The following is a 15,716-nucleotide window of genomic DNA, read 5'->3' as shown; positions in this document are numbered from 1 at the left end:
CATAGACCCCTGTTTATTGATGAGACTGAGGTGGAGAGGGTGAAAACCTTCAAGTTCCTTGGCACACACATCAGCGAGGACCTCACCTGGTCTCACAACACCCAACAAATGATGAAGAAGTCCCAAAGGAGACTGTACTTCCTGAGAAGACTGAGGAAATTTGGCATGTCCACCACAATCCTGAGTTGCTTCTACAGATGCACTATGGAAAGTGTCCTTACCGCCTCCATCACTGTTTGGTACGGTAACTGTACAACACGTGATAGGAAGGCACTCCAGCGGGTGATCAAGACCTCACAGAACATTGTTGGGGCAGCCCTCCCCTCACTGCAAGACATTTATACAACTAGAGTCCTACGAAGAACACACAACCTCATCAAGGACAGCACACATCCACAACACTCATTATTCACACTCCTACCGTCAGGCAGACGCTACAGGAGTTTGAAGTCCAGGACCACAAGGCTGGCAAACAGCTTTTATCCACAGGCCATCAGGCTTCTCAACGAAGTACTCACACACGCCGTACGCAACACACTCATAGCACTTTATTTATTTATTTATTTGTATTAATGTCTCTTCTGTTGTTGTTGCTTAATTTATTGGTATTTATGTTGATGTTCTTATTCTTTCTTGTGTTTTCTTTCTTTTCTTGGGAGAATGAACAGAATAAGAATTTCATTGCATGGTATAACTGCCTGTTTTACTATGCATATGACAATAAAACTCTTGAATCTTGAATCTTGAATTGATAGGCAGCGGGGCTTTATGTCAGGAGTTAGGGACACGCTTCACACTAAAGGACTTTACCAAAACATGTTGTGTAAAGTTGACCTCTTCTTCAGTGCAATTGGAGTTCACAGAAAGATTCATTTTACAATCAAACGTACCCCCTCTCATCACCATTCCCGTTTCATTGGTTACAATGTTTAAGGGGTGGTTCTCATGTTAACCCAAATGCGTACAGCTTTTGTGCTGCTGTTCACTGTTGTTTTTGGCAGCCATTTTATTTTTAGGCTTAATCTTTTGGACGAAAATGCTTCCTTGTTTTAGTCACATTTTAGTCAGTTCTATGTGTCATAGTTTTAGTTGATGAAAACATTTTAGTCTGATTTTAGTAGGTTCACTTTTCATTAAAAAAACAAAAAAAAAAAGTTTTTAAATTTCATCCATCCATCTTCTTCCGCTTATCCGAGAGCGGGTTCTGGGGGCAGCAGCCTAAGCAGGAAGCCCAGACATCCCTCTCCCAGGTTACTTCGTCCAGCTCTTCCTGGCATATCCCGAATCATTCCCAGGCCAGTAGAGAGACATAGTCTCTCCAACGTGTCCTGGGTCTTCCCCGAGGCCTCCTACCGGTCGGACATGCCCTGAACACTTCCCCAGGGAGGCGACCGGTAGGCATCTTGAGCTGATGCCCGAGCCTCCTCATCTGGTTCCTCTCAATACAGAGGAGCAGCGGTTCTACTCCGAATGTCTCTCGCATTACAGTGCTTCTCACCTTTTCTCTAAGGGAGAGCCCAGGCACCCTACAGAGAAAACTCATTTTGGCCGCTTGTGCCCGCCATCTTGTCCCTTCGGTCACTGCCAAAGCTCATGACCATAGGTGAGGGTAGGAACGTAGGTGCACCGGTAAATTGAGAGCTTTGCCTTTCGGCTCATGTCCCTCTTCACCAGAACAGACCCATGCAGAGTCTGCATCACTGCAGACGCCATAGCAATCCACCTGTGGATCTCATGTTCCACATGTTCCTTCTCTCACTTGTGAACAAGACCCCAGAGGTAGTTAAACTCCTCCACTTGGGGCAGGATCTGGACCACATATAGGATAAAGGTTTATGTTCCACATCACTTATGTGTATGTGTGCATGCACAGTGTGCGTGCTACTGACTGAGCGACTGTGTCTCCACAGGTAAGGAGTGTGTGGACGACCTGAACCAGGAAGATGACATGGGCAAGCTGGTGTCATCCTTGTGGGAACTGGATAGTGTAAGTGTGACCCTTGTCATGTGATGACATCTTGCTGTTCACACACATTAACGTGTGTGTGTGTAGGTGGCAGTGCACAACCCGGAGACACAGAGCTAGAGGGTGGTCTACAAAGATTCATTTTCTCATTGCAGAGTGAGTGACCGAGCGTGCGCGCACACACACACACACACACACGCACACGCACACCAAATATTCATGCACATCTCCATCTCCAGCAAATGCTTCTCTGTGTGTAAGAACATTCCCGCGCAAAGTATGCAATGTATCCACTTGTACTCGTGCGCAGGAAAATGCGTACATTTATGCACAACTCTTACCTTGCGTACACACAGAACCTAGTGGTAGAACAGTGAAACTACAAATAGCTATGACTGTACCTGTCCAGTGCAGGCCATATCATCTTGCTACGTGCTTCACAACTTGGCCATCAAACAAGGCCCCCACAGCAGACGAGCCAATGCCAAACGCAACGCCTGCCCCTAAAGTTGGGCTATTTGTTATTCCCTATTTATTGTCTTGGTGAAGCACATGTAGCAGTCTGTGCCAGTGACTCGTTGCTTTGCAGTAGAGTGTTTGTGATGTTTCTCAGTTGATTGTTTATACCTATCTACTTCAATTTCGGTTTCGGAGAAATTCCTCTTCCTCGCCCTCTGTGCTATGATTTTTGGGGACGGAAAAAGTCCCTTCTGCATTCTTAAAGGGAATGTTGCTAAGTGGCGGACATTAAAGGTGTGTATTCTTTAAAAAAAAATCCGATTCATCGATTAATGGTAAAAATAATCGACCGATGAATTGGTTAGTAAAATAATGGTTAGTTGCAGCCCTAATCACAGTACAGTGATGTTTGTGTGAGCCCATCAGAGCCAGACACGGCCTTTCACCCTCTTCTTGTAGAAGGATCTAGGAAGGCGATGAAGATGATTCAAAGAGGAGCTCCGACGCTTGGGAGATCTGGACCACATATAGGATAAAGGTTTATGTTACACATCACTTATGCGTGTGTGTGTGTGTGTGTGTGTGCGCTTGCATGCGTGTGTGTGTGTGTGTGCATGTGTGTCACTGACATAGCGACTGGGTCTCCACAGATAAGGAGTGTGTGGACAACCTGAACCAGGAAGACGACATGGACGAGCTGGTGTCATCCTTGTGGGAGCTCAGAGGTGTTACCGTGAGCTGGATAGTGTAAGTGTGACCCATGTCATGTGATGACATGTTCATCGACGAGCATTGACCTCATTGTGTGCACGTGTGTGTGTCTATGTGCATGTGTGTGTGTCTGTAGGTGGCAGTGCACAACCTGGAGAAACAGAGCTTCAAGGTCGTCTTCAAAGACTCATTGTATCAATGCACAGAGTGAGTGGGCAAGCACGCACACACGCACACACACACACACCAAATATTCATGCACATCTCCATCTCCAGCAGGGGTGTCCAATGTGCGGCCCCTGGGCCATTTCAGCCTCCAGCTCAATTTTTATTGGCCATCAGTATATTGTAAAAATAGAATACATATGACTTTTGCTTTTTCACCTATAACACAGTGGTGTGCAGTCAGGGCTAACAAAGCTTTCTCTGCTGGCCTAAACACGATCAGAAGCACTGACCTACATTTACACCTTAAATTTCAGTTTTCCTACCATGAAATTGTATGAATTAATTTCTTAATTTATGTATTATTTACAGTGATAAACGAGGGATTACTGTAATCTGCCCAGCGACGTTCAGAAGCCCGAATGTTGGCCCCTTTCAAAAACAGTAAACCCTCGTTTATGGCAGTTAATTGGTTCCAGACCCAACCTGTTTATGACTTTCTCACATTGCGCAACACTAATGCACCGGATACAGGATCACTGCAAGGACATAAGTAGCGGCCACCGCTCACAGCATACAGCAAAAGCTCCTGCACTATCTAGTTAGCCTCCAAGTTATTTCTTCAAAACTTTAAAAAGTATTTCAAATGGAGTGGGGAAGAAGGACAAAGAAAGAAGACAAATGTACCACTTCCACACGGAATGGGGGGGCGAACTTTATTTCACTCTGCATCCATGGCCGACTTAATGCAGTGCAAGTTAAGGTAATGTAAGGTAATATCTCATCAATGTAACATTTCTAGCACCTAGTGACAAGAATACTACATATGACTTGTCTTTGAATATCTTTTGACTAATAATAGGCCATAGTCCACCACGAAACAGCCATCATTTACAAATTACTTAATTTTTGAGAAACCGCAATAGGGCGAGGGAGTGATGTTCGAACCGTAATGTTGTAAGAGCCAACTGTGTAACTTGTTCCTCAACCAAATTTTCCAAAAAATGACAACCTTATTTTGTTCCTGACAACTTGAAAAATATCTTATCTTACAGGAAAACTGCACTTTGAAAAAAAAATTCCCATCATCCACAATTCTGATGTGAAACATGAATACACATTTGTTTCTCTTTTCAGTGTGTTCTAAAGATAGGAAAACAGCCAAAAATACGCAGCAAGAATTCACATAATGGCACGCATCTATTCCGCCTACAAAGCCTTGTGAAAAAAACTCCTAAAATCACCAACAACCCTCCATTTGAATCATTTGACCTGCATATTAACCAAATGTAATGCTAATGGTAATAGGTGAATTCATGTTGAACATGCACACAATGACAGTGGAGCTCATCACATCACACAACTCCCAATTGTGCATGTCCAAGAAGGAGTAGGAAGAAGCAAAGCTTATTTAATCCAACCCCTCATCAGTTTCACATCAGCTGCAATACATTGGTTCAATGTACAACCAACCTTATCATGGTAAGAAATTGATAATAGCTGATGAAATAGTTGACAGAGACTCAGTTTGACAGTGAGTGAGTACAGACAAGGAACCCACCGAAAATGAAGATTTTGTAGTCAGTGCAAGACTGGTTAGACATAGCATTGTACGTGCACAGTGGTTCACGTGTCTTCTTCCTTCTACTTGAGAAACATCAACTGCTTGTACTGTTTCTTGAAATCGCTCACTTTAGTGCGTCGTTTGAGTTCCTTCCTTATTCCCTTCCACAACTTGATTCCACACACAGAAATGCTGAAGGTTTTTAGTGTAGTCCGTGCATAGAAGTGTTTTAGCTTTCTTTTGTCCCTAAGATCATATTTCTCCTCTTTTCTTGAGAAGAATTGTTTTACGTTTTTGGGTAAGATGTTATAGTTTGATAGTTTACCAGATCAGCCAATTTGAATCATTGTGATTTTCTTTATGCATAGTTAATGAGTGTAGTGTACTCTTATAGTTGTTCTCCACACAATAAGTTAGATATGCTAATACCAGAGAGCAGTAGAGCGTATGGAGTGATTTTTGGTCTAGGAGTAATTTTGCTTTATTCAGTATTGAGGTATTTCTAGCCACTTTATTTTTCATGTGAGATTTCCAGTTCATATTATTATCTATTGTCACCCCGAGAAATGTATTTTCGTTCATTCTGTCAATGTCTGTGCCTTCCATTTGCATTTGGATCATTTTTGATGCTGTTCTTACCAAATAGCATCATTTTAGTTGTACTTAGGTTTTACAGATATTCTAGTATTATCTTTTTAGTATAGTTCATTTCTCTGTGATGTTTTCCATGAGTTCCTGCATCTCCACTGCAAAATTTGGTTGTATCACCTGCAAATAAAAAATCTGCAATTTCAAGCCCTTCGCGCCTTTACAGATGTCGTTTATATATGGATTAAACCAGGGGTCTCCAACGTGGTGCCCGCGGGCAGCAGGTAGCCCCCCACGACCACGTGAGGTGCCCGCAAGCCTGCTTTTCATTCAGGTTTTCAGTTAATAATGAAAGAACAGTAGAAAGAAATTCATTCTGAAATACAAAATGTGAGTTGTGGACACCAGCATTTGTTCATGTTCTTGAGCTGATGCCGGAGCCTCCTCATCTGGTTCCTCTCAATACAGAGGAGCAGCGGTTCTACTCCGAGTTTCTCCCGGACAACAGTGCTTCTCACCTTATCTCTAAGGGAGAGCCCAGGTACCATCCAGAGAAAACTCATTTTGGCCGCTTGTACCCGCCATCTTGTCCCTTCGGTCACTGCCAAAGCTCATGACCATAGGTGAGGGTAGGAACGTAGGTGCACCGGTAAATTGAGAGCTTTGCCTTTCGGACAGACCCATGCAGAGTTTGCATCACTGCAGACGCCACAGCAATCCACCTGCGGATCTCATGTTCCATCCTTCCCTCATTTAAACATTTACGCTTCATCTATGTGATTGGGATCAGTATTGGTATCAACCAATTTCACTCATGGATGATCGGTATTGGTATCTGCAGCACAAAAGCCTGATCGTAGCATCACAACTTACATGTAAGTTATTTTTATGTCTTTATTTTATTTTACTAGAGTCATGTGTTGGTTGACACGACACTGCAGCATCGCATTGACATCAAGGACGGTGCCTCTGGATTGGCACCCTGGGTGGTGGACCTCCTTTTTTAGTGAGGGGTCACCAAAGTTTTTCCTTCCTTTTTTTTGAGAGCTACTTTTACAGAATGAAAATAGCCAAGAGCTACTCATTTTTGTAACATTTATTTTCATAGCTTATTTCAAGCCAAACAAAGCGAATATGCTTGTTAACCAGAACATGAACAAAATGCTGGTATCCACAACTCACATTTTGTATTTGAGAATGCATTTCTTTCTACTGTTCGTTCATTATTAACTGAAAACCTGAATGAAAAGCAGGCTTGCAGGTGCTTCGTGTGGTCGTGGGGGGCAGCATGCATGTTGGTGACCCCTGGGCTATATGGTATGAAACGGGAACCATAAAATTTAGACAAAAACATATTTGACTTACTTTTACAAAACCACGAGTGAAACTTAGAGGATCAGGCAGCTTCTTTAAGGAGAATTTGGATGTGAGATCAGCTTTATTGCGCTCCAGCAGGACCTCCAGGCAGTCCGACAAATCCAACCACTTTTCGGGCTATCCGCCTTATGGGCACCACACACAGGAGGCGACAGGCAGCTCTGGTTGACGGGGCTTGTTGTCGGCGTGTGGCGGGTCGTGTGTGCGGCAAGCGTTATAAAGCAAGTATCGGGATATGCCGATACCATGCTTTTCCAAGGAAATTGGCTAACACTGATCGGTGGACGATTGATCGGCGCACCCCTATGTGTAAGTATCGGGAGATTGGATGAGGGAAAAAACTAAGAAGAGATACAATTACTCTTTCTCTGTATACAAAGTGCACCTCCTGTAAAGGTCTACAGCAGGGATCCCCAGCCCATCGGTCGTGAGCTACCAGTTGATCTTTGGGACTTTGCCTGTCGATTGCATCAACATTTTGAAAAAAAATTGTGATCATATCAGTGCCCTCACCTCCCAGAGAGCGACCGACAGGCCCGTATTTTGTCCACTGAACACGCCCGTATGCCTCGGCACTATCTAGGCAGCAACCCATGAGCCCCAGCAAGGAGCCCAGTCCACAAAACCCGGCCAGAGGTACATTAATACACTGACTCGCCCACCCGCGCGAGCAAAAAGGTCGAGCGAGAGAGGAAGGGGGTGACAGAGTGCTGCAGCAATGTGCTTGTGGACACAAAGTAATTATTGCACGTTATTAGGGGTCAAGGTCTGCCTTTGTTACCTCAATGTTAAGGCACAAATGTAACCATAGATGTGCACCTCCAAACAAATCTTTGAGCCGCGGTGACGCCACTCATTAAGGGCTGACAGTTGTAGCTCACTGACCAGCCCCTGCATCGCTCGTCCACTCCATTGAGCCAACAAGCCAAATAGTTGTGGTTTGCTCATGAAACGGATACCACATCCCCAACCTGGACCGAGAGCCACAAAAGTAGGAGTGTAGGGGTGCCCAAAGTGCGACTCAGGGGCCATCTGCGGCCCGTGGCTTATTTGTCATTGCATCACTGCAGAGACAAAATAGAATGTAAAAAACAGCTCTCAGTTTACCGGTCGATATACTGTATTTTCCCACCCTCACCTATGGTCGTGAGCTTTGGGTTGTGACCGAAAGAACGAGATTGTGGATATAAGCGGCTGAAATGAGCTTCCTCCATAGGGTGGCTGGATTCACCCTAAGAGACAGGGTGAGGAGCTCAGTCATCCGGAAGGGGCTCATAGTGGAGCCACTCTCCTTCACATCAAGAGGAGCCATTTGAGGTGGCTCAGGCATCTCGTCCGGATGACTCTCGCCGGCCGGAAGAAGGCCCCAGGGCAGACCTAGGATACATTGGTGGGATTATGTCTCACATCTGGCCTGGGAACGCCTTGGTGTCCTCCCGGTGGGGCTGGAAGAGATGGCCGGGGGCCGACAAGTCTGGGCTTCCCTACTGAGACTGCTGCCCCGGCGACCCGGACCCGGATAAGCAGAGGAAAATGGATGGATGGATAATAAGAAAGGTGCACAGTTGGGGGGTTGGTTAGGGGGTAATGTCCATTTGGGCCCACAGCCTAAAGTAGGCTTTTGAGTTTTGGCCCCCTGTGTGATTGAGTTTGACACCCCTGGTCTAACGGAACATTCAGTTCCCTACGAGGTGATGTGAACAAGTTGGTATTTCCTGAAACCTGCAGATAAGAAGCATTAGATGTGCACAGAGAGGTCACGCATTGGCGCCACGCAGGAAGATGAAACAAAGTTGCAAATGGCCGTTCTGGCGGACGCGTGACGACAATGGTATCAGCGCTTTGTCATAAAGGACGCCTCACTGGATGTCTGAGAGCAGACCCGCATCTTGGACCGAGAGGCAAACACACCTTTTGACCAACGTAAGTTACCTGACTCTGTATTTACCAGCCGCCTTTGACTTTCTTCTGTTGGCGCTGAAGGAGACGTGTGAGTCGTTGGTCTTTTCTTGATACGACTGGCAACATTTCTTGATTGACAAAGCACGTAAACGGTGCACTCGTTGTCTGGCATAATGAAAATAATAAGAGCTGAAGCAAATGTTAGCTAGCTTTGCTTTCGACATTCGTCTAAGTGTTTATGGGGTCTGTGGGGTTAAATGCTTTGGCCAGCAGGATTTGTGGCTACTTTGTCCTTTGAGTTATTTCTACTGTGTCATGGTGTCCTCACTGTTAGGTTGGTGGGGTTTAGCCCAATGTGTGTGTTTGGATTTTGTTTTATTGACTTATTTTGAAATCATTCATTGATTTTACTTAATTTTCCTTTATCCATCTCTCTCTCTCTCTGTCTTTCTCTCCCGTCCTGTGGTGTGTGTGTGTGGGGTGGGGGCGTCTCTTGCCTGCCTGGTGGGATGTGCTTGAGCTCCCCCTCCCTACCTTGGTCCATCTAACGCTCTTCCCTGTGGTGTGTGTGTGTGGTGGGCGTGTCGCTTGCCCGCCGGGGCGTTGCCTCCCCTTGCCTGCCTGCTGGGGTGTGCTTGCTCTCTGCCTCCCTCTCTCACCCTCACTTCCTTCGGCACCCTTCGGCACCCTGCTTATCAGAGGTCAAGTGACATGAATGGATGACTTTGGTGGGGGGTGGTTGTGTTGCCGCACAAAAGCACGTCTGTAGTAAATACTTGATTTTTGAAATATATATTTTTTTTAAGTTGTATTGTAATCTGAATTTTTTTTTTTCTCAGTCACAATGTTATGAGAAACAAAATGTATTAGGTTGGATAAAACGTTAAAATGTTAACAGAATAAAGTCAAAATATGAGACAAAAGTTGTAATCTAGTGAGAAAGTCAGAATTTTTTGAGAATATCTTGGTAATATTATCAGAACAAATAACATTGTACAATCATAGAGTTGAAATATTTTTAAAACTTGTAATATTATAAACATACAAACAAAACAAAGTTGTAATTTTTTGAAAATTGGGTTGAAGAAAAAGTATATATATATATATATAATATATATATAATATATATATATATATATATATATATATATATATATATATATATATATATATATATATATATTGTGGGAATAAAGTTGAAATGGTATGAGACAAAAGAGTCATAATTTTAGTAGCGTGGAGTTGAAATATAAATTTATAATTTTTTGAAGTTGTAACATCAGATACAAACTAAACAAAAAAGTTGTCATTTTTAGAAAGAACATTAGGTTGGGTAAAAAGTTAAAATATGACGGGAATAAAATCATAATATTCCACAAAAGTAAATTAGCATATGACCTTGCATCCTTTGATTTGTAAGCCTCACCCCCCCATCGAGTCCCTTTCATATGACTCCATGAAATATCGTGTGTTTGTGTGTGACACTTAAGGAGGGGTATGCATCCGTCTTTGTTCCGACTAAGATTGATAGAAAGCCTGCAAAGTGAGTTTGTGGGGCAGTGTGGTTTATTGATTATTCAAGTGTTTGATAACTTCTTGTGTGCTATGATGGAGTCCAGACAACAAATATGCATATAAATATGAAACATTGTCACCAACTACTGGAATCTTTCCTGGTCAAAGTTAACGGCAACAATTCTTGCTCATCTTCCAGCACGTGTGTCTGAACACGCCTGATCACTTGAGCACCGCATGCGCTCCAAGATGGGGACACCTGGAGGGGTGTTCCTGTTCCTCCTCGTGCTGATCACCGCTGGAAACATTCCAGGTACCATAATCAATACATAATACTGGGCTGGGTGTGCACAATAGCACAGCAATTGTAATGCAACGCTATCATACCCTGACTGCAAGCACCATCAAAAACATCTGCACTCTTTTGGATTCATTTTACTTGTCTGCTGCTCACACTGGCAAAACTCATTGTGGAGCAACCGTATTTTTATTTTGCACCCAAGACACCCACAAATGTCAACACAAAACACATTTTTAGAGTTTTACTCTGATAGTTTTACATGCAGTAAGCTATTGGAAATGCATATTAATACGTATGATACATACACACACACATATATATATATATATATATATATATATATATATATATATATATATATATATATATATATATATATATATATATATATATATATAGTGCGCCGTTATTCAAACTGTCCACTTAGGAAGCAACAGAGATGGACAATCATTTTCACAATCTGTTGAGCAAATGGAATAGACAACAGGTGGTGTGTTTTTCCACTTCAATTTTGAGCGTGATTCCAAACCCAGACCTCCGTGGGTTAATACATTTGATTTCCTTTGATCATATTTATGTGATTTTGTTGCCAGCACATCCAAATATGTAAAGACAAAAGTATTTAATTAGAATATTTCATTATTTCAGATCTAGGATGTGTTATTTTAGTGTTCCCTTTTATTTTTTTGAGCAGTGTATATTTCAAGAAAAATAATTACATCTCATCTTTGTCATGGAGGTGAAAAAGCTTATTAGCAACTTAACTTCATTTTTTTTCTCTTTTTTATTCCCATAATATGTTGACTTACTACCATAATATAATCACTTTTTCTCCAACCTCATTTTCCAAAACTTTATTTTCTTATGTTGATTCTCCTAATATTACATTTTTTTTTTTTTTATTTCTTGAATATTTCAACACTATACTACGAAAGTGACATTATTTCTGTCATATTTCAAGTTGGTTCTCATAAAATTGCAGTATGATCAGTGTCATGATGTGCAGCGATATGGTATTTGTGAAGGTGACTGTCATGGATTTTCATATTTTGGCATGTGACTCAAAGCAAATGAAATAAAACCATCAATGCCCCATAATGTTTTCTCCAGAATTGGATCCTCCGCGCCTCAGTCAGATTATTTGTGGCCCTGACAAAATTGAAGTGGGCGTGGCTAGAGCGAACATGACGGCCGCTGGTTATGAACCACTGACTGCCCACCTGGCATTCCACAACTGTTCCTGGACCAGGGAGCAAGATGGTGTCGTGTGGTTCAAAGCTGACATCTGGGCCGGTGCCTGTGGAAACACACTGACGGTAAAGAGAAGCACACACACACGTACTGTAGACATTTCATGTCCGAGGCCTAATGTCTCAATAAAAGGCTGCATTTGATGAAGACTTCTCATGTGTTTTTCAGACCAACAGCACACATGTCATCTACTCCAACACTTTATCCATCCAGCCAGCAAAGAGTGATTCCTCTCCCCCCCTGCGTCTTCCTTTTTCATGCGAGTATCCCCTGAAGACAGACGCCAGACTGAAAGTGAACATCCAGTTGTGAGTAGTCATGAATGACTGTCACATTGATACAGTTAGCAATATGAGACGATTTCGAATGATTCTAGGAAAGTAGAAACATTTAGAAGAGCCAGATGTTGTATCCTCACAGGTTGCTGCCATGTTCTATCAGTGTTGTGTTGTGGAATTGTTTCACATTTCTACATGCTTGAGTATGTTTGTGTAATATTTATACTTTATTTCGACACTGAAAGGAGTTGTGTTTGCTTTTGTGTGAAGGCCCAATGAAGAGGTTGGTCAGCACCACAATCTCCCCCTGGTCATCGGTGATCCATCACACCAATCTGGAGCTGTGAAGGTGGACCCACCACGCTGGCAAGTGTAAGGGTTACATTTCATCAGAATTGCGGAGCACTGCACTGCACTCTGCTGCAGACCCACAATAACGAGAGAAGAACTTGCTTTGAGTACATGTGTCTTTTATTGACAGGGAGGAAGGTGCCTTTGTTGGCACAGGTGCCACCCAGGCCTCCATGACCCTGCTCCAGGAATCGAAATATACAGAGACTTATGCAGCAGGTGCGGAGGGCTTTCAGTTACATGTGGGGGTCTCTGTGGACAAGAGTGATCCCAGCTTGGTGGTTGTTTTGGAGGACTGCTTCGCTTCTCCCTCATCAGATTCTGATCGTACTGGACAATACTCCCTTATCCAAAACAAGTATGTCTTTGCTGAAGTGGACTGACTATGGAGACAAGATGCAGAATGCTGATAAAAGGTTGTTTCTATTATTAGGTGTCCCACTAAGCGCCAGCAAGTGTCTGTGATTGAGAGCGGCTCATCCCACCAGGCTCGTTTCTCCGCCCTGCTCTTCCTTCTTCAGGGAGAACCCCGAGATTTTGACCTCCACTGCAGGCTCAGCCTGTGTGACCAGAGGAGTTCCTCCTGCAGTCCGGGTTGTGAAGGTAAAAATGAGGTTGAAGACACTGAACCCTGTAGTCGACAGCAGGGGTGTCCAGACTTTTGCCATCAAGGGCGGCATAGTGAAAAATGAAAGGTTGCAACTTTGATATTTTGTGGAAAAGCCTATTAGTGTGAACTTAACTCTTAAAAAAGTCTTATGTAATACAGGGCGTATCCAAAGAAGTAGACCCTCCAAAAAGTAGCCACGAAAGTTCCAATTGAATATTTCCACGAAACGTCTTTTATTTGCATATGTTGGTATGGACATCATCCTTCCCTCCATACCAACATTTATTGCGTAATTGCATGCATGACTTTGTCACTTTGTCCTCAACTTGACCTCCATTTCTTTGGATGCACAGTTGTGCTCTCCTCCGCATGTCCCGCACTGCTGGCCTGATCATTCCCCCGCCCTGATTCGCTGTTGACTGCTGTGGAGGTCATGAAGTGGTATCACATACACTTGTGACGTGAGATGGCCCCACAGAATAAAGTCCAGCAGCGTCAAATCAAGTGACCCCGGGGGCCATTCCACCAAGCGGTTCAAAGCAAGAACACGGTCCCCAAAAAGCTCTTACAGCCGATCAGTTGCAGTTCTCCTCCGGTGTGGTGGAGCACCATCTTGGGCCCACCGAGCACGTGCCGACCAAAGACAAAACCGCGGCATTCCTCTTTTTAGGGTCGCGGGGGCATGCTGGAGCCTATCCCGGCTGACTTCGTGCGAGAGGCGGGATACACCCTGGACTGGTGGCCAGCCAATCACAGGGCACATATAGACAAACAAGCATTCACACTCACATTCATACCTATGGACAATGTCGAGTCTCCAATGAAGCTAACATGCATGTTTTTGGAAGGTGGGAGGAAACAGGAGTACCCAGAAAACCCCCCCACACACGGGGAGAACATGCAAACTCCACACAGAAATGCCCAAGGGAGAATCCAACCCATGTCTTCCCATCTCCAGGCTGTTCCTGTGTTGCCAACATGCTAACCACTAGACCACCGTGCGGCCAACATACGCAAATAAAAGACGTTTCATGGAAATATTCAATTGGAACTTTAGTGGCTACTTTTTGGAGACTCTACTTTTTTATGCATTCTGTAGTTCACCTTTATGCTACTAAAATGACCTTATTTCTCATAAAGTTATGACGGTCTTGTAAAATCAGAACTTTTTGTTAGATGGAAACATTTTTCCTCCTCATATTAGCTTTATTTTTGCAAAATTACTGCTGATTTTTCTGTTGAATTTTTAGAATGTTCCACGGGCCAATAAAAAACAGCTGTGGGCTGCTAAAGGCCCTGGGCCGCACTTTAGACTTTGCACTTTGGTCTACAGTCTGATCAATGTCATGATCTGCAGCAACATGTTATTTGTGAAGGCGACCGTATTTTAATATTTTGTCAAACTACACACAGAAACTGAAATGAATGCCCCATGATGTTTGTTTAGATTTGGATCCCACATTCCCCAGTCGGCTCATTTGTGGCTCTGACAAAATGGAAGTGGGCATGGATTCGGCTCACGTAAGACGCGCTGGTTTTAACCCACTGACTGCCCACCTGGCATTCCGCAACTGTTACCGGGCCAGGGTGCAAGATGGTGTCGTGTGGTACGAAGCTGACGCTCAGGCGGGTGCCTGTGGAAACACATTGACGGTAAAGAGAAGCACACACACACGTACTGGAGACATTTCATGTCCGAGGCAAACCAACAATAACATTTGTGTTTAGTATTGATGAGAACCTTTCTCCACGTTGATGCCATGCATGCTCAATTACCAATACCCAATGTCTCAATAAAAGGCTGCATTTGATGACATGTTCTCATCTGTTTTTCAGACCAACAGCACACATGTCATCTACTCCAACACTTTATTCATCTATCCGGAAAGCGCTGCGTTCTCCTATCTCCCCCTGAGACTTCCTGTGTCATGCGTGTATCCCTTGAAGACAGACACCAGACTGACCATCACATCCATCCTGGCGTGAGTAGTCATGAATGAATGGGACTTTGATACAATTGGCAATATGAGATGATTTAGAATGACTACAGTAAAGTCGAAACATTTTGCATAGCCGACCTTTCTACGTCACTCATGTTTACATTTTCTGCACGCTTGAGTATGTTTCTACAATGTTTATAGTTTATTTTGATACTGAAAAGAGTTGTTTGCTTTTGTGTGAAGGCCCAATGAAGAGGTTGGTCAGCACCACAATCTCCCCCCTGATGATCCAGCACGCCAAAGCGGAGCTGCAAAGGTGGACCCACCACGCTGGCAAGTATAAGGGTTACATTTTTACACAATGTTAGAGCATTCATCCACAAGCAGGCCCATAACAATAGGGATGAGCCAGAATAAGATGGTCTGCGCATGCTTTGAGCGTATGTGTCTTTTATTGACAGGATGGAAGGTGTCTTTGTTGGCTTGGGTTCCGACGTGAGAGCCTCCATGGTCCTGTTCCATAGATGGGACTATACAGAGCCTTATGCAGCAGGTCCGGTGGTCCTTCCACTGGGCTCACAGTTACATGTGGGGGTCTCTGTGGACAAGAGTGATCCCAGCTTGGTGGTCGTATTGGAGGACTGCTTCGCCTCTCACTCATCAGATCCTGACACTCCTGAGAGATTCTCCCTCATCCGCAGCAAGTAAGTCTCTGCTTAGTCGGGGTGAATACGGAGA

The 15,716-nt window shown here is 43.8% G+C and overlaps 1 protein-coding gene across 4 annotated transcripts in view; it reads left to right on the top strand.

The window, feature by feature from the left end:
* The window catches only part of LOC129192713 (uncharacterized), a 33,919-nt gene that overhangs the window by 14,561 nt on the left and 3,642 nt on the right, over positions 1-15,716 (top strand). Inside the window, exons 5-19 of one of the 4 annotated variants that reach the window (XM_054797011.1) lie at positions 1,911-1,987; positions 2,054-2,122; positions 2,885-2,963; positions 3,076-3,172; positions 3,273-3,343; positions 10,447-10,560; positions 11,659-11,864; positions 11,968-12,107; positions 12,348-12,449; positions 12,559-12,786; positions 12,862-13,031; positions 14,486-14,691; positions 14,875-15,020; positions 15,222-15,311; positions 15,440-15,682. In XM_054797011.1, coding sequence (XP_054652986.1) covers positions 10,485-10,560; positions 11,659-11,864; positions 11,968-12,107; positions 12,348-12,449; positions 12,559-12,786; positions 12,862-13,031; positions 14,486-14,691; positions 14,875-15,020; positions 15,222-15,311; positions 15,440-15,682 — 1,607 coding nt within the window. In that variant the 5' untranslated portion in view covers positions 1,911-1,987; positions 2,054-2,122; positions 2,885-2,963; ... (1 more) ...; positions 3,273-3,343; positions 10,447-10,484. Of the gene's footprint in view, positions 1-1,910; positions 1,988-2,053; positions 2,123-2,884; positions 2,964-3,075; positions 3,173-3,272; positions 3,344-8,597; positions 8,754-8,801; positions 8,821-10,446; positions 10,561-11,658; positions 11,865-11,967; positions 12,108-12,347; positions 12,450-12,558; positions 12,787-12,861; positions 13,032-14,485; positions 14,692-14,874; positions 15,021-15,221; positions 15,312-15,439; positions 15,683-15,716 lie in introns of those variants that run through there. The other 3 variants (XM_054797013.1, XM_054797010.1, XM_054797012.1) reach the window with 3 other exon arrangements.

This window comes from Dunckerocampus dactyliophorus, chromosome 13 (assembly GCF_027744805.1).
Source record: "Dunckerocampus dactyliophorus isolate RoL2022-P2 chromosome 13, RoL_Ddac_1.1, whole genome shotgun sequence".
NCBI lineage: Eukaryota > Metazoa > Chordata > Actinopteri > Syngnathiformes > Syngnathidae > Dunckerocampus > Dunckerocampus dactyliophorus.
Note: the sequence above shows the minus strand (reverse complement) of the source record. Positions and strands in the feature narration are given on the sequence as shown.